The sequence below is a fragment of the Pinus tabuliformis genome, chromosome 9 (genome assembly GCF_031772625.1).
Source record: "Pinus tabuliformis cultivar Carrire ecotype Pingquan chromosome 9, CPIR1, whole genome shotgun sequence".
In the NCBI taxonomy this organism is placed as follows: Eukaryota; Viridiplantae; Streptophyta; class Pinopsida; order Pinales; family Pinaceae; genus Pinus; species Pinus tabuliformis.
In genome coordinates this window covers 332145520-332165391 of record NC_142307.1, presented here as the reverse complement: position 1 = coordinate 332165391, position 19872 = coordinate 332145520, and the positions used below count along the sequence as shown (strand labels likewise).

The 19872-nt window shown below is 34.6% G+C and overlaps 1 protein-coding gene across 1 annotated transcript; it reads right to left on the bottom strand.

The window, feature by feature from the left end:
• Nucleotides 1-15034: 15034 nt before the first annotated feature.
• On the bottom strand, nucleotides 15035-19177 carry LOC149148554 (uncharacterized). Its single transcript, XM_089442210.1, has 4 exons — nucleotides 19102-19177; nucleotides 17889-18957; nucleotides 17185-17510; nucleotides 15035-16464 (listed from the first exon to the last, which is right to left on the bottom strand). The coding sequence occupies exons 1-4, from the start codon at nucleotides 19175-19177 to the stop codon at nucleotides 15035-15037; spliced, it is 2901 nt and encodes a 966-aa protein (XP_089298336.1).
• Between the last annotated feature and the right edge of the window lie 695 nt (nucleotides 19178-19872).

The following is a 19872-nucleotide window of genomic DNA, read 5'->3' as shown; positions in this document are numbered from 1 at the left end:
ATGGGGTAATCACTAGTATTATAGGGACCCAACATTGTAAGTGAATGATCGTAATTTTTTATTCCCTAATCATAAATCATGTCCTGAAATAGACTGTTGCAAAAATCCAAGGATTAAGATCAGATATAATAAAACTTTTTCTTTGCAAGGGGTTGAATATATTCAACAATCCTACATTTTCTTCAAATTCCCACAAAAAACCTCATAGGACACTCAAAATTTGATGTGATCTCCCCAACAAATCCGAGTAGGCCTTAAATAATATAGGCTAGCTCAACGAAGAACCAATTATTAAGGCTAATCTTCAAATTTCAAGATCATATCTAGAAATTAGCTAGAAACTCCAGACAATCATGACAGAGCATGACCACTAACATGCTTCAAACAACTAAATATTTTTGCCACAAGGTCGAACAATTTCTGAGAGTAGGGATGGATAAAAACCCTTTCTTATATCATTTGTAAACCCAATGAAGAATCATAACTAAAACACATAGAAATTAAACCCAAAATTCTTCTTCAAATTTGGCCTCCTTGTTTTCTTAACATGACTACCCAAAGGCAACAAAAGATACTTAGATATGATTGTCTTTCTTGTCTACAAATGAAGAGCGAGTGACCTCTATTTATAATGATTTTGAGGAGACATCAATAGGGAGGTCGACTTGATCACTTGGAGGAAAAAAATAAATTTTGAATTTTAAATAATGAATGTTTTGGAGCCAAAAACCCCAATGGCTCTTAGGGCCAGCTTGACCTTTAAAAACTAGTTAATATTCCCTTGAAAGAATCCACTTTTGCAATCAAGTTTGTCCTCAAGAAAATATTTAAAAAAAATCTTCTTGGCCTTATGAATTGAACAAATATTTAGCCAATTGTTGAGTTGCCACATCATCCCATTTTGGGGACTCTAGCCAAACATTTGGGGCATAAACTTTGATCAAGCATAACTCCTCAAGTGTTAGGAATTATGAGGTGTGCCACCTACCATTATAATTTTCATGACGAGGACCATCCAATAAGGTGATCATAAGCCCACGAAACTTGATCTTCCTTGTCATTTTGGTCAATGGAAGTGGAGCTTCTTCTGACATTGCTTGGGTTGACATCAAGATAACCAATTTTCAACATTGGTGACTTGTCTACAAGGAGTACCTTAACAACACACCCATTCACCATCAATTCAAAGCCCCATGGGCATAAATGTCTATGTGTGTGTTATTGAAATGCTTTAGTATGGATATTTAAATATTTTATTTATGTGTCACTTTGAAATATTTTTGTTTTGGTAATATTTTTTTTAAAATACCTTGTGTCAACTCTACTTTGCACATCTCTCTTAACCTAAAAGATAGAAAGGAGTTATAAACAAAAAATATATATATATTTTTACTTTGAATTACTTAATATTTTTATATAAATTTGATATAAAATTAGGTTATTTGAGGTGAATATTAAAATATTTTATATATGATCAAAGATTATAATATATTTTTTAAATGCTACATGTAACTTTGACTTTATTAATTCTATATTGAATATAGAAGTAATTATATATCTCTCATTAAATTGTAAAAAAAACTTTTAAAAATAACAATTATTAACGTTATCAATTGTCAATTAGGTTTATCTTGGGTGGTTGGGAGGAACGATTGAGATCTCTCAATTAGGGCTCAATTTTTGTAGGTGACATGATGAGCTTTGATATATTGGCTTAGAACCTTGTTATCAAGAATGAGTAGTCCCTCGAGAATAAGAATATGTGTATTCCTCATATAAAATATAAAGATATTTTCAAAGTGGAAAAATAAAATAAAATAGAAAATATCATTGTCAATTAAATTTAATTATAATAGTCTCCACATGCAACTCAATTTGTGATCGCCATAATATAAAATTTTTGTGAAATATGTAGTTGAAGACACAAATCTTTCTTAAAAACTTTATGAATTGTACATGAAAATGTACATTAGTTCATCTAAAAATATAATGGTAACAACTAGAATCAACTCATGTGAGATGACTATGAACCAAAACATAGAAACAAAACATAATTTTATTAATAAATTATAAAAGTATTATCTAAAATTATTATAAAATTGAAGTTCACGATATTATTGTATTTAATATATAAAGTCATCTCACTTAAAATGGAATTGGTTTAGTGGTAAACATGTTAGCTTGTATTGGGATTGAATTAATCATTTTTTCATGATTATTGAATTCGTCAAGTTCATGACCATAATCATATGGTGAAAATTGAACAATCCATGGTCAAATATCACGGCTACCAACCTATACCTTTTGGTAAATTGTGGTGACTCAAAATTTTCATATGTAAAAGAGGACCCCAAGTTGTGTGGTGGGTCACATTGTCTCACCTTCTCAAGTTCATAGATGAGAATTTGAGGAAGTCAATTGTGAGTTTTCTTTGGTTAATAAGAGTCTTTTCATGAAACGAAGGCATTAAAATTAAAATTTATATTATTGTGAATTATTTGTAAAGTAAAATTTATATTATTGTGAATTATTTTTAAAGTATTTAAATATTTGTTTATTTTTTTTGTTTTTGGTTAAGGATTTATTATTTTAATTAATTAAATTTTATTTTATTAAAAATAATGTGAAAGTATTAAAGTTATAAATATATTATTTTTAAAATATAATATTTAAATATTTTAAAATAAAATTTAAACAAAGCCTATTGATAATCGAGTACTATAAAAAAAATTTGTAAAAATTTTCATTGGTCTATATCATATTACATTTTAGTTCATTGATCTAACTAGTACACAAGGGTTATGTACTAGTTAGTTTATGTTATTTCAAGTTAGTGAGGGTAATGTAATTTATTTGTTTTTGAGATGATTATGATGTAAATTTTGTTAAAAATAAATTTGTTAAGAGTAATAAATTATTGTTAAAAAATAAATTATGATATTAAATATTTTTTTTTAACATGAACCATGTTTATTAATCATGATGGCTCTCTCTTAATCATGTGCTTAAAACTCAAGAAGGAAAGCATTGATACAAATACATGGAGGTTTTCTGCAATAAAGATCTATGTGATTATGGATCTATGGATCACCTATACGAAAGGGGTCTCAAGGTATGCAACTTCATTATAAGTATCACATGTATGGAAAATTGGCGACCTAATTTCTTTATTGTTGTAGATCTAGATGTGGATACGACCAAGATGGTTTCATGGCTCATGGAGGGACAGATGGATGCAGACATCACTAAGAAGGGCTCTCAACTTGTGGTTTCATGTGTGCAAGATTGATTCTATAGGATATGTGTTTGTCGGAGGACAAACCTCCTATGGAAAATTTGACTCACATAGGGGTTTTGCCCTCCTACGAAATACCTTTCTGTCTTTTATCTGCAGACCTAGCAAATAGGTAGGAAAATAATGGAAAATACAAGATCTTCTTGAAAAATTTAAATGGGAAGGCCTCCATCCTCTGTATTTAGGGTTCAAATCTAGTCGAAAACATGAAGCAAAGCATTCAAAACAACCTGGGTATACCAACAACTTTTCAATGTTTGTTATATAAGGGGAAATTGCTACAGGATTCCTTTCAGCTGAAAGATAATGACATTGCAAGGAATTGGTTGCGGGGTGGAGCTACAGGCTTAAGAAACCTTAATGGATCTGTCTCTTTCAAGGATGCAGTGAAAGGGAAGGATTTCATCCTTGTCAATCAGATCCAAAATATGTCAGGACCTTACATTTTTGAACAAACAAAACAAGCACCAACCATGGAAGTTAAACACCCAAAGGTAAATTCTCCTTTTGTAGACCTTCAATCCAAGGCATTAATATGCAAGTTTAATAGATTTTGGCTGAGATATGAAGATTTACACCAGTGGGGTTTTTCTTTGTGGACACCCAGTTGTGATATCTACTTATGTTACAAAGGTTTATTCATAGTCTAGTTTGATACAATGAAAGATCTGGAGAAAGTCCTAAATGATGGGCCATGGTTTTGGGGTAGAGCTAGGCTCTTCATTACCTCACAATTCCCACATTTTGATGCCACAAACATGGTGGTCACAACAATGTTGGTTTGGGTGAGATTACCAAATCTCCCTCTTTCTTTCTGGCACCACCAGATCCTAGAGGATATTGGAAATAATCTGAGGAAATTCAAAAAGGTGGACTTTGACATAACTTAAAAAGGTACTTTTACATTTTCCAGAATTTGCTTAGAGATAGATCTTAGTAAAGGTCTACCTATTCTTATCTAACTAAAACATAAAAAAATAGTGGACCCAGGATTTACATTATGAGAACAATACATTTAAATGTTGAATATGTTTTCAAACATGACATTTGTAGAATACCTTCCCTCAGGCAAAAATGTCCCAAAAAAGAAATAGAGGTGGACCCATAAGCCAAAGGGATGGCAAGTATCTGGCCCTTATCTTTCTGAAGTAGAAGAAGAAGAGACTATGGAAAACAATCTAAATATGGATGCACACACATAACATGATAACCAAGTAGAGGTAGAAGTTGTGGATAAGTCAGGAACTGTCACTTACATCTAGAAGGCCACTGAATTAGTAGAGACCAAAGCATCAGAGTAGCATAAAGAGGAAACACTCAACGAGAAGGACACAAGGGGCATAAAAAGAACCCATGTATCTGAGAGCTTGGACTCTAACGAAGAAGTCCATTTGCAGGTTGCCAGAAACGAATTGGTTGTGGTGACAATTGATCACACCCATGGGGTTTGGCAAAAGGTTCAAAAGAAAAAAGGGAAAAAAAGGTAAAGTTAAGTGATTTTTATCAAACTTAACCCACAACAAATTTATGTAATATTTTATAATTTTCTTTTTATTGCTTAGCCTAAAAAGTTAATATGATTAAATGCTTAATGACATCCACAAAATGTAATTTTGTTCCTTATTTCAAATTAAATAAGATTATGATTTTTTTTCACATAAAATTAATCACACTAAAAATTAAATTAATATAAATATTTACTAAATTCAAAATCAAATTATAAATATTTATTAAATTCAAAATTAAAATATCTTTATAATATAAACTGGTATAACCAATCTTTTATATATGAATTAAAGTAATGAAAAATACATGAACCCCTCCTCCCCATCAACATGTAAATAACCTTACTTCTTTTAATACAATTAAATATAATTAAGGATAAAACCTATAACAATCTCATACTCAACATTAAATTGTTAATGTCCATAGGGATTTCCCCCTATATATAAGATATAAGGAATAATTGCTGCATAAAATTACCATTAATCACATGGAAAATATACTTTAAAGTAGTTACATTCCATCTAACTCATATATGAGTTGAAATTCGTGTCCACTTTGTCCAAAAAACATATAATATAAAATGTGCCTACGTGATGGGCAGTGATAGCATCATTATGGCAAGCATTTTTGTTAGTTAACATTATTAAGAGGTGGCAACTTGTTATTAGACGTTATATTGATATGTGTTTGAATGTTCATGGTTATGCTACAAGATGACACTGAGGTGGAAACTTGTTACTTGTTATATTGATATGTGTTTGGATGTTCATGATGATATTATTGCTTGGTGTACATTACCTGGCATAAGAAATAACAAAGTCTCTATTGATTAGATATGTTATAGTAAATTCTTTTATATAATATAAAGTATTACAAGGGCTTTATGCATCTCGGCCAAACCTTCAAAGATTTGTTAATTAGATTATACCATTCTTAGCTTTCCTCATTTTTTAAATTAAAAGAAAAGTATTAAGTAACCAAGTTTATATTCTCCAGTAATTTTTCTCAACGTTGGTTAATGGGTTTCCGTCTTGCACCTTAACATTCATTAGGGAGACCTTCTCTCTCCCTTTATGTTCATCATTGCGGCTAAAGGTTTTAGTAGGGCATTCAAAATTGTTGTTGCGAATGGAAACATCAAATATCTTTGCTTTTTTGGTAAAGACTTCTTGGGCTCTTGGCAGACATTTGTGGATGACACATTTATGGGAGTTTGAATTGTAAGGGTTGTGGATGATTTTATTGAAGTTTTTGGTATCTTTATCAATTGCTTTAAATCTCATATTTTGTCTTTGGACACCCTTCCCTTTATTTAAGGTCACTTTGGTTATCGTTTGGGTTTCCATCTTTGTTCCCCATTTTTAAAATTGTTGGGATCCCTTCTAGTCGACAACTATATTAAATCTTAACATTGGAATCTTTTTCTTCAGAAAATGAAGATTAAGCTTGACAATTGGACTTTTCATTCTCTTAACATAGCAAGCAGGTTGGTCCTCCCAAATTTGTTCTCAATTCCCTTTCCATGCTAATGCAATATTTTCTTTGGGAAGGAGCTAACAAGGGGAAAAATGAGCCTTGGTTGCTTGGGAACGCTTTGTTCACCGAAACTCAAAGGAGGATTGGGCTTGAGAAAATCATAAACCTCAAAAAAGTGATGAGGGGAAAACTATGGTGGCGTTGGTCAGAAGAAGGATTGGTGCGCTGTGGCATTAGATGTGGAAGAAAAAATGTTGATGGAACCTCTTATTAATTCATAAATTAAGATCTCATAATGTACCTCAGGCATCCTCAATGTGGAATCTTACAAGCAACAATAGAAATGTAATTTAGCAACACAACTTTTGGGAAATTCACAATGTGTAATCTACTCTTTTTATGATGAATTATAGTATAAACTCCCAAAATTTGTCACTCAAGAACCATTGGTTGATCTCGGAATCGCAATGTCATCCTAAGAAAAATTCAAAGTAGTTGATTATTGGAAACATTCAACAAAACACTCTTTAAATAAGAAATGGCTTACACTAGATTACTGACACCCTTTGCCGAACTCTATTGGTTTGCCATCTTTTTGGTCATCCCTACAATAGAGGCAAATGGTTATCTCAAAATAATAAGATGAACTCAAATGGGGTTATTGGCCAGACTCCTCAGTTAAAGAAGCCTACTCTATAATAGCAAACCATAACTCATTGCCACAACAAGACATTTGGACAAAAATATGGGGAAAAAAGTTATGGTTGAAGATTTCTCTTTTCCTTTGGCTGCTAACACATAAGAAGACATTAATGTGGGATATAATTAGATGGAAGTGTTTCAAAGGACCATCCGTTTGTTGGGCCAACTTGGAATATGTTGAACATCTCTTCAATTCTTTCCCATTCTCAAATGAGCTATGGATCAAGCTTCATCTCTCTTCAAACAATAAGATTGGAAGCGATATAACATTTTCCTTACAATTGAATTATGAAGAAATATAGATTTTCAAACCCTATTCTAAATAGTCATTCTGGAACACTTGGAAAGAATGCAATAGATGAATATTTCATAACAAGGATTCACCCCTAGAATTAGCATTGGATAAAATTAAACAAGACGTCCTTGAAATAATCCTCCCCCAATCTTGGTCTAATAAGATTGGAAAGCTTCCCTAGAAGAGACATTGATTTTAAATCTCCAACTTTCTCTTGTCTCTTTAAGCCCTCCCCACTACCCATCTTCTATCTTATTCCCTTCTCCTAACTTTTGGTCTCCTTCGAGCCAAGTGTTCATCAACTTGAATTTCTATGGTGCCTCTAAAGGAAATCATGGTCCAGCTAGCTTTTGAGGGGTGTTTAGAGATGAAAAAGGCATCATTATTTTTCTTTATGCAGTCTCCCTTAGAATAAAATCAAATAATGTGGTTGTATTCTATGCACTCGAAAAAGGCTTCCATATGCCATACTCAACAACTTTACGAAACTATTCATTAAGGGGGACTCATAGCTAATGATCTCTTCCTTTAAAAGAATCAACAATGGTTTGAATCCAAAAAATTTCTCTTACGGTTAGAGATTGGGAAGTCTTATTTTCAAAATTGGAAATAAAATTCCATTCATCCTGCTCCTCTCTCCCCCCCCACATGGAATGGGAACAAATTAGAAGACCACCTAGCCAATCTAGGTTGTACAACTTTTGATCTTGACTTGCATCATTTTTGGAACACTTTGCCTCCTTTTGTCCTTAAAGAAGAATTGCATGCCATTGTGGATCTCGATCTCTCCTCCCTTGGATTAGGTGATGTGGGATGATTTGAGGGTGTCATCACCTCACTTAATGAGTGAGGTGGGCATGCTGCACAACCAACATCAACAATGCTATGTGGTTTGAGCCAAGATGTCGTTGAAATGAAGAGGAGTAGACGTGGTAAGGTTTTGCTCTATATTGGGTTATTGATGCTCACACATAGGGGAAATGGGATGGCAGTGGCCATGATTCATCTTCCATCATTTTATGTGTAGGCTTAGTCCTTGGAATTCACTTCCCTTAGCCTCTATAAGTTTATGGCTTCGGGCCTGTCATTCAATATGCAATTTTTGTTGCTTTTTCCTTCGCTACGACTATTTTTGTTCAAACGTCCTCTATCTTATTAAGGGCACTATTAGTGGGGGAGAGTTTTTCATGCCTTACCTTATCTTCAACTCTCTAGTTGCAATCCATCATATAGTGTGAACATATGGTCTATCTTCTCAGGTTTGCAATCATGGTTTCACGTAGGGCATGGTGTAGATGTAATAGTGATAGTCATGGAGGGTTGGGTAGATCATGAGCTCGCTCACAAGGTGAGGCTTCAACTTGTATTTTCAAAGAGAAAATCCTCGAGGAGGTCTAGGAAGCATTTTGTGAGTTTGAGGCGAATGTTGTAGTTGAGTGAAGTTGCCTTTCTGATTTATAAGTGTTGATAAATATTATGGAGTGGTTTCCTAACCCAGGGCATATCCATGGTAGACAAAACTAGCACATGTTGACCATAGATTTATATTGGTGAATGAAAATGTTGTTGGGTAGGATAACCATGGACATGAATGATGTAAAATAAGTTATATTGTTGATATTTGACAAGGTGGTGCTCCACCAGAAAGAAATGGGGTGTGTCTCAAGAGAATTGAAGCCCAAATTGTTCCTTCTATGGGTCCAAGTGGTTGCAACGAGTGGCACACCGCCCTCATTGAGTAGATGTCCACTTCTTCCAAGTCTAACTATGAATTCAATTTTTTTTTTTCTCTCTGGTTTTCCTCTTTTGTTAGGCCGTTGAGTGATAGCATATATAGTCTAGTTTATAGCCAACATATATCTCCTCTTAGCTTCGATCCTTGTATAATTAAATCCTTATTTAACACTCTTTGTTTTTGGAGACCTAGTTTGGACATATTGTTTATTTTTGGATTGATAATTTAATATTTTATTAGTAATATAATTCCCATGTTGCAAGCCACTAAAAGTCAAAACCATGAAATAATCATACTTTTCTTTGTTTAATAGAAAATTAACTTTAAAAAATAGAAATTAAACCATGTTAATGTAGTGGCAAATTTTTCTTAATTCAAATTTAAATGATAAATTGTCATTTTTAACCATAATAGTAATATAGTTGTTAATCAAAGCAAGGTTAGTTGTGAATCACAGAAATAGTGAAGATCATTATTTATAATAAGAAAATATTTTGTATTGCAACTTAATTTTTTCCACATTAATTATGTTTATAAAAAGTTGTATTAATAATATTAACATTCGCATTAAACTCTAAAGGCCTAAAGTAATTATTTATAATTGCTATGAAAGTTAAACAGTAGAGATAGTGGAGACCATTATTTAAAGGAATCTGGTAGTTTGTGCCATAACTCAAACTTGTTTTGCATGACTATCCTTTTCGAAGTAGTAGATTGTGCCATAACTCAAACTTGTCTTACATGGTTGTCTTCATTAGAGATATACGTTAGTCATGTGACTTCATTTGTTTTTAAAGGTATTGAAGTAATTGTTATTCAAAATAAATTTGCAGTGAATAATAAAAAAGTAAAGGTGAGTAAATATTTTATTTACTAATTTAAATTTATTTTACATAAATTTTACTTGTATTCATAAATAAATAAATTATATATTAGTAATAAAATATGAATTGTATTCATTATATTAGTAATAAAATAAAGTTGTATAGTTAGTGTTCCTTTGTGTTTAGTTTAGTTATTAATTTTGAAAGCTATAAAATAACTAACATATTTGAATAAGGGTCACATTATAGATACTCTTGCTTAGTTTAAGTATAGTTAAGTTAGGGTCAAAGACATACATGAATGGGCAAACAAAGTGTTCTTCAGTAGTCTTACAACAGTGCTAATGACCTAGGACTAGGAATAGTACCTCTAACAACTAGAGTGGTGTGGATCAGAAATAGTACCTCTAACAACTAGAGTAGTGTGGAAAAATTAACAAATAACTAGAAACAAATAATATTGATGCACTAGTATTGGACAAAATCTACTAGTAAAATATATTTTTAATATAAAAATATATAATATTTAAATGATAACTAAAAATAAATATAAAAAATATATAATATTTATATGATAAATAAAAATAAATACAAAATATAATAATGATGACCGCTTCGAAAAAATAATCCAAAAAAATTTAGTTGAAAAGTAGAACTGTAATAAAAAACAAATATGAACAATCTATGTTATAGAACGAAATTGTATAGATCTACATTTGAAAGAAAATGTGATAAGTCACATATAAATAAGATATATAAACATCTTGTTGACTAAATAAGCTATATAAGTGTTATCCAATAAATATTTGTTTGGATAAGATATATAAACATTTTGTTGATTAAATAAAATAGATAAATATTTGTTTGATTTTAGTGATGTAATGAATATAAAGAATTTATAAAAAGTTTGTGTATTAAATAAAAATTAAATGGTTGATAAGTATTATTGGGTATTAATTCATATTAAATACCAAAATATTTTTTCATAATATATTTCACATTATTAATATTAAAAATTTATATAAATTAATCAAATTATAATTCTATTTGAAATTAGTATAGCCATCATTAATTATAAAAAATTAATATGTAGATATATTTCTAATTAAAAAACAAGTAATAAAAATAGCATAATAAATTAACCTATGAATCTTCAAAGTTTACTAAATGTTTGATGATCTTTGTCATGAATCTTCAAAGTTTATTAATTATTTAATGATCTTTATCATGCATCTTCAAAGTTGTAAATGTATCTTCAAAGTTGTAAATGTTTAATATATTTAATTTTTAGTTTACAATTTAGTTGGAAATATAAATTTAAAAAAATGTTGGAATTATATGTTTCAAAGTTGTAAATGTTTAATATATTTAATTTTGATTTTACAATTTAGTTGGAAATATAAATTTAAAAGAAATGTTGGAATTATATGTTTTATTTCCTAAAATCATATAATGTAATTTTTTTAAAAGATTTTCATAAGGCTGATTTTTTTTTATTAATTTGATTTACATTTAACGAAAAATTAAAAAAAAAAATTGGAATTTAACCGAATTTCATATTATCTACAATTATATAACTATTTAGAAAAGTGTGAAAGATAAAATATTTAAACTTGTTCTTTTTTGAGTTGAAAGAATATTTTTTTTTTAATGTGATTGTGCTATTGAAATTGATTGTTAATTATTTTGTTAGTGAAGAATACGTTTATTTTATTTAAATTTAATACAAAACTAAGTTTGATGTGAACTCTATTAAAAAAATTTGTAAGGATTAATTAGCCTACTAAAAAAAATCATTGCAAAAAGAAAAAAGTAGCATTGGCCATTTTATATCAATTCATATCACAAATAACAGTAAACTAGCATTTGCACTTTATGTTGCAAAGGAAACGCCGTAAGGCATAGAGTGGGGAAGAATAGCATAGAGTGGGGAAGAATAGGTAATCAAATCTGTCAAAATTAAGATTAAATTGATCTATTAACTTTTCATTTACATACACTGAAATCGTATGCAGCGTGGGATAAGAATCTCAAGTTATCATTTAGATAAATTTCTATAGTCCATGTTCTATTTTAAATATTTTACTCTTTTGTCATAACTGGAAGAATCTCAAGTTTTCATTGAGATAAATAAATCTCTGTAGTACATACTCGTTATATATATATATATGATTTATATTATTTTCTATAGTCCATGCTCTATTTTAAATATTTTACTCTTTTGTCATAACTGGAAGAATCTCAAGTTATCATTGAGATAAATAAATCTCTATAGTACATACTCATTATATATATATATGAATGAAGATCTCTGCTATGATTTATATTACTGTGGCAATGCCATTTTTCTCTCGCAAAGTTGCATCCATTGGTTTTTTTTAAGACATTAAAAGAATCTAGTTGCTATGGTTTGTTATGATCGATGGGTTATCTTTCGGATTATATTGTAGATGATGTTAGATACATAAAATCATTTTGAAATAAACACGGACATGCCGTTGGCATTGATTAGCGACATATGCTACAATAACTTATTCAAAATGCAATTTCTATGTTTTCTTATAGTAAAAATATCATTATTTGATCTTTTACTCTAATTTCTCTGATTGGTTCTCATAGATCTCTGGATTTTCTACTCTTCCAGATTCGTTTAACATTTCGACACTCTATCAATTCAGTATTTTGTTACTCAGCTAGTTCAGCATTCTAGTACTCGGGAAGCTCAACGATCCGATATTTCGTCCAATACTCATTCGACAATCTTGCACTCGTCAACCACCTACGCACCTATCTAGTACTCGAGCAATAGTTGTGTTCTCAACGATCTTTCTCACCACGCGTGCAATCATCCAACACTTGATCCGTCACCCGAGCTTTTGGCTAATGCGCTCATCACAACCATTCCATTGTTCGATTCTAGTAACCAAATTGCTCCACGGTTTGATTTTGGTACCAATTGCTCCAATTGTTATATCGTTTTAACTCCAGTAATCATATTCTTTGTTCGACGCTGGTACCTGTATTCCATTGTCTACTATCTGATTCTAGTACCATACTTCATCTTCAGACTTAGTGCTTTAGCAAACAATCCACTATGGAACCAATGAAGTTGTTGAAGACATCTCATTTACTTGGTTACCCAAGATCCACTTCCTCCTCATGCACTTCGTGTCATGAGGAAAAAGTTACAAATGTAATTTCAATTTCATTACACAGATGATGGTAACGACCCTCTTCTTTATAAAAGAGAGGTATGTCGAACAATTAGGTTAATCAAAATCTTTCTTGAATGGTTAATAGTTAATCTCTTAGTCTTCAGAGAGATCCAAGAAGGGAGATTAGGTTGGAAACAAAGCACTCTGAGATTTGTAATGCTGATATTGTAATCCTTTTTTTCATTAACAATATGAACAACAATTGCTAAGATCAATGTGTTATTTTACTTCTTAATGCTGTAAGTCTTTAGCTTACCTAGTAGATTGGTAAGGGCCCACTGAAGCCATCAAGGCAAGTTTTCCCTTTGTTTAAGTTATTAAATAGTTTAGTCTTTCCACTTTTATTTTACGAGTGATGCTTTCGTAGTTCAAATTGTATTTGTGCTATAGATTTAATGATTAATTGTTTGAATTACACGTCAGATAAAATTTGAGATCTCACCATTCACCTACATGCGCCACTAGTGAAGACATATATTTCCTGTACTAATTTTGATTGTCTTGTTTAAATGCATTGAATTGATTAAGAGTAACAGGAAATGAAGTTAGATCCATCTTGTTATTTCATGAGCCAATAAATGGAGATTTGTAATGTTGATATTGTAATCCTTATTTTTCATTAATAATATGATAGCAATTGTTAAGATCAATGTGTTATTTTACTTCTTAGCGTTGTAAGTCTTTAGCTTACCTAGTAGATCGGCAAGGGCCCACCGAAGCCATCAAGGCAAGTTTTCCCTTTGTTTAAGTTATTGAATAGTTTAGTCTTTCCAGTTTTATTTTACGAGTGATGCTTTCGTAGTTCAAATTGTATTTGTGCTATAGATTTAATGATTAATTGTTTGAAGTACATGTCAGATAAAATTTGAGATCTCACCATTCACCTACATGCGCCACTAGTGAAGACTCATATTTCCTGTATTAATTTTGATTGTCTTATTTAAATGCATTGAATTGATTAAAAGTAACAGGGAACGAAGTTAGATCCATCTTGTTATTTCATGAGCCTATAAATGGAGATTTGTAATGTTGATATTGTAATCCTTTTTTTCATTAATAATATGAACAACAATTGTTTTTTTTTTGACTTTAACGGTTAGATTTTTATTTAAAAGGCGGCAAAACAGCTGCCGCTTGCATTTACATTGGATTGAGTTTCTCAATTTCATTTCTCTCTGAGTTCATGAAGTCCACGATTCCATGATCAATCTTTGATTCAGGGTCGTCTTTTGGAGAAGCAACGCTGTATCTCTGCCGGATGGTTCTTTACCTTGATGTTACTAGCTGATTCTGACAACCTGAGTATGCCTTTCTGAGCCTTCCTCTAACTCTGTTGCCAGAGGAGCGAATCGGATATGAGCTATTTCCACTTGGGAGTATGAAAATCGTTTTCCATCTCTAGTCTTCATTCTAACCTTCCAACGCCTTGATTTTTGTCAAAGCAATTTCCCCTGGAGCAGAAAGAGCCGTGCGAAATGGGCAGCTGTCCGATTGGATGTACAGAGCCTGACGTCAAAATTTTGCATTGCTGAAACACCACGATCGGCGTTGCTGAAACACCAGTTTCAGCAACTGATAAAATAACTGTGTTGCTGAAACACCATTTCCAGCAAGCAAATTTCTGGGTTTCTGTGTTAAAACATAATTACTGGTTAATCCGATTATGGGATGATGCAGAGAGAATCTTCCAAATTGACTGATAGGGTTCTTTGGCTTCTGGCAGCTCCAAGGTTGGCTTCAAAATCAGCTTGAGTATTTTGTCAAAGCAATTTCCCCTGGAGCAGAAAGAGCCGTGCGAAATGGGCAGCTGTCCGATTGAATGTACAGAGCCTGACGTCAAAATTTTGCGTTGCTGAAACACCACGAGCGGCGTTGCTGAAACACCAGTTTCAGCAACTGATAAAATAACTGTGTTGCTGAAACACCATTTCCAGCAAGCAAATTTCTGGGTTTTCTGTGTTAAAACAGAATTACTGGTTAATCCGATTATGGGATGATGCAGAGAGAATCTTCCAAATTGACTGATAGGGTTCTTTGGCTTCTGGCAGCTCCAAGGTTGGCTTCAAAATCAGCTTGAGAATTAAGCTGCCTCATAATGTGGTAGAAGGAGATTTTCTGAAACTTAGCCAACATGGGTCTTATTTTCTTTAGAATTCGGCCTAAATGAATCTGCCACTGATTCGAAGGAGAATTCATTGCTTGAATGATGAGCCGAGAGTCTCCGAAGACCGTCAATGTTTGAATGTTCCGTTTTAGAGCCAGAGTCAGCCCCTGCCACAAAGCTAGAGCCTCCGCTCTATTATTTGATTCGATTCCCAGACCCCAATGGTACTTGAGTAAAGTAGACCCATCGGGTTTCAGCAGCACTCCACCTCCACCCGCAGCTCCTGGATTGCCTTTAGAGGCCCCGTTGAAGAAAAGACAATGGTCATCTAGTGCCGATCTCCACTTTAGAAATTCCTGTTCTTCCATACGGATTTCCCACTTAGCATGGCAAGTGGTTGGAATAGTAGGGATGGGTTGATTATTTGGAACGATTTCTTTTAGCCACAGCTCCTCCTCATTGTCCAGCTTTACTTCATTCCTTAGGGTTGGCTTAGCTTCCAAAGTCTCTCCCAATAAAGCTTTAATTTTGGATATAATATTGTTTACAGTGCAGATTTCTCCTCTGAAGATTCTGTTGTTCCTTTCCAGCCATAATTTCCAACATATGTATTTAGGGGTCCACATCCAAGCAGTCCTAAGGAGGTTTTTATTGTTGGTGCAGATTGGAGGAAGCTTGGCCCACTCGTAGAACAGGGATGGCACACTTCTTGGTAGCTCAATCTTGTCCGCCCTTGAACTCAGGACCCCTTTCCAGACTGCCTTGGCAAAGGGGCACAACAGCAACAGGTGATCAGCTGTTTCTTCCTCTGATATACATAATGGACATCTGGAGGGCCCTTCCATTCCCCGTTTTCTCAGATTGTCTCCTGTGAGAATACTATTATGGGCAAGTGTCCAGCAGAAAAAGTCTATTTTAGGGAGAGAAGGAAAGTTCCATATGAATTTCCATTGCGTTGGGTCTGGAGGGACATTCGGGACAGCAATTAAACTTTTGTATCCTTCAGCTACCGAGTAGGAGCCAGTATGGGAGCCCCACCCTCTTTTATCCTTGGCTGTTGCTGATAATGGTGATTTCCCTTGCAGATTGTCTAACAGTAAAGAAGCTTTAGATTGCAAATGGTGTGGTACCTCCCCGAGATTCCAGCTGTCCCATCTTCTTTCAGCATCCTCCGTCCAGTTGGTTATGTCCCATAGAGTTTCCTTGTTGTTGGAATGCAACCATAGCTTAATATTTGCCAGGCCTTTTATATGATGAAGAGGCTGGTCTCCAAGAATCTGATCATTCCAGATTCTTATTTTTTTCCCATTACCTGGGATCCAATAGAGGTTGAGGCTGAAGTTGTCCAGAGCAGCGATACAAAGTTTGGATATTGGGGAGTCTTTGGAATTTTTTGGAGGAAGATCAAGACATCTCAATCGTTGACCTTGAAAGTATTTCTTCCACAGCACTTTCTTGCTCCAGCTTATTTTTCCTGCCACAATATTCCACAATATTTTTGAGCCAAGAGCGAGATTTTGGGCAGCCGAGTCTCTAATTTGCAGACCTCCTTCTATGAAAGGTTTCTTAATGGTTTCCCAATTTACTAAATGAAGCCTTCTTTCGTTGTTTTTTCCCCCTTCCCACAGAAATCTTCTCAGCATACCATCCATTTTACTGAGAAAGGTTTTGGGGGCGAGGAGAATGGAATGCTGAAACAGAGGCATGCTTGTTAAGACAGATTTTATAAGGATAATTTTCCCAGCAGTGTTCAGCCAGGAGGCTCCCCAGGCATTAATTCTGAGTTTGAGCTTGTCCAAAAGGGGCATCCAATGGGAAACTTTGGGGATGGATCTGAAAATTGGGATCCCAAGATATTTGAAAGAATCCCAGTCTTGACAGATTTTCATTTCAAGAAGCCTAGCTATATCAGCAAGGTTTTTAGCTGAGCAATTCCAGCCATAGATTGTACTTTTTGAGTAGTTAATCTTGCTGCCGGATGCTTCCTTATAGATGTCCAGTTCCTTTTTGAAAGAATTGGCCGAAATAATACTCGCTCCACCTAGTAGCAGAGTATCGTCGGCAAATTGAGCATGGTTTATTTCTTTGACATTTTGCACCATTCTGAGACCTGGCAGAATTTGGGTTTGCTGACAGTAGTCGAGCTGGAAACTCAACACTGAGGCTTGAATGGCATAGAGAAGCGGGGACAGCGGACAGCCTTGCCTTAATCCCCTTGAAGCTGTAAAAAATTCAGTTGATCTTCCATTTACCAGCGGAGCAATCCAAGGAGAGGCGATGCAGGCTTTCACCCAATTTGTGAATTTTGTTGAAAAGCCCATTTTTGTCATAACTGCAAACATGAAGTCATGCCTCACCCTGTCAAAGGCATTAGCCAGATCTAGTTTTATTACCATTCCTTTCTCTTTTCTCTGGACACTTGAATGTACTGCCTCTTGAACCAGTACAATATTATCCAGTATCTTTCTCCCTTTGATGAAGCCTCCTTGGTTCTCCGGTATGATGTCCGGCAATATATTCTTGAGGCGCATGGATATTATTTTGGTAATAAGTTTATAGCTAGTATTACACAACGAAATGGGGCGGAATCTACTGAACTCAGAAGCTCCTTTTTCTTTCGGAAGCAAAGCTAGGAAGGCTGAATTGGTGCTGCGTCCTATCTTAGTACAAAATTGGGATTTCCTTACCATTCTCAGAAGGTCTTTGTTGATAATTGACCAGCAAGACTGAAAGAACCTGGCAGTGAACCCATTAGGCCCTGGCGCTTTATCCGGGTCCATGCAATCCAAAGCTTTCTTGAGCTCATCCATGTTGATCGGGGCAGTCAGCATATTATTGACGGGGTCTTGCACACAGAAGGGGATCAGATTGTACGGATATGCTTGGGGATCTATAGGCTGGTAATCAGGAGCTGAATAGAGATCTTTAAAAAAGGAGAATGCTGCTCTCTTTATGCCCTCAAAATCATTAACCACTGTATCTTGGAATCGGATTTCTGAAACATTTTTGTATTGCTTTCGGGCTTCGGCATGTTTGTGGAAGAAACTAGTATTTTTGTCGCCGGCTTGTAACCATAAGTTTCTAGATTTCTGTCTCCAATACTCCTCTTCGTCCCTACTGGCTTTATGAAAGGCTTTTTGTAACTCAACTTCTTTTTGGAGCAGACTTTGGGTAATATCTGAATTCTCCATTGAGGATTGGAGGGCAGCAAGATTTTCTATAGACTCTTTTCGATTGGCAGCAGGAGTTTTCAAAGCTTTTGCCCATTCCTTGAGCTTTCTCTTAAGAGCCCGCAATTTTTCTTCCCACACGAAGAAAGGGGAACCCTGAATTTTCCGGTTCCAGACTTCAGCAACCACCTCATTGAACCCCTCTTGCTGAATCCATAAAGGGCTAAATCTAAATGGAATGGGTCCAAGAAATCTATCCACGGAGAGTTCCAGACTTATGGGTTTGTGGTCAGAGGTGCAGTTGGGCAGAATTTTGGATGAGGTCATTAGGCCACTAGTGAGGAAGGAGGTTTGGACAAGGAATCTGTCCAAGCGAGCTGCTATATGGCTGGGACCTAGTCTTTTATTAGACCAAGTATATTTCCCGGCTGAAGGTTTGATGTCCTCCAAATCCCAATCGTTCATGATGTCTTCTACCCATTCTCTGGCAGGGTCCCTTACAAGTGAACCACCTTTTTTCTCTTCAGCAGCTAAAGTAACGTTCAGATCCCCTGCAATAATGATATTTCCTGGATTGTGCAAAACAAGAAAGGACTGGAGCGAGTCCCAGCAAATTTTTTTCTCCGATGGCAAGACTGGAGCATAAAGGTTAAATAAACTTACTTGTTGACCAGAATCTTTGTGAAGGAGTTGAGTGAAAATCCAGTGCTGGCCACTTTCTTCTTGAATCAAGTCGTATTTGGAGCTGTCCCAGAAGGAGGCGATCCCACCAGAGGCACCTCTAGCACTGACAGCTCTTCCAGGGCCTTTGCGCCAGAATGTTTTGCTGGATTGGAGGAGAAGAGAGTCCTCCATCTTTGTATCCTGGATGAGAAGGATTTCAGGCATATGCAACCTTACAATGTCTTTCAGGGCCTCTTCTTTCAGCCTGCTACCTAATCCTCTGCAATTCCAGGAGACGTATTTCATTATTTACTGGAGAGGGGGGGAGTGGCTCCTTTTGGAGCCTTGTTATTCTTGCGCCCGGATCTGGTATTCATCATTCCCTTGAGGGTTTTCTGGGAACCTTGGAGAACATCCATGTAGGTTTTCTCCTCTCTTTGTTTCTTCTTGGATTTTCGGCCCCTGGATGTTTTGATAGGAGAGATTTGAGAACTGTCTGATTCAGATTCTCTTTCTTCTGATTCTTCTCCTGATTCGGAGGCAAGACTAATGTGTTCGTCATCGCCTGCTTTTCCCCCTTGATCTGCCTTGGTTAGTTGGTGATTTGATTCTTCTTCGGATTCTTTCCTTTCCTTCGGCTGACCTTCAGTTTCTTCATGTTTCTCTGAGGCCTCCCCCTTTTCAGCTGTGGATGGGCCTTCATTTGAGACTGGTTTGGTTTTGTCGTTGGGCTGGGGATTTCCCTTTGATTTTGTCTGCTTCTTCTCGTTTGGCTTTGAGACTACCTTTCCTTTTTTTATTTCCTTCCATCCTTCTTCTTCCTCTTTATCCCCTGATGGTGCTTTAGGGCAGTTTCGTTGAAAATGGCCATGTTCATGGTAGATCCT

Bases quoted from the DNA above. Each gene is read 5' to 3' on its own strand.
- LOC149148554 (XM_089442210.1), bottom strand. From the start codon at position 19,177: ATGGAGGACTCTCTTCTCCTCCAATCCAGCAAAACATTCTGGCGCAAA. The intron at 18,958-19,101 runs GTGCCTCTGGTG...TTTATGCTCCAG, and splicing joins AAGAGCTGTCAGTGCTAGAG to TCTTGCCATCGGAGAAAAAA. The intron at 17,511-17,888 runs GTTCTTTCAGTC...TGCCTTTGACAG, and splicing joins CCTAATGGGTTCACTGCCAG to GGTGAGGCATGACTTCATGT.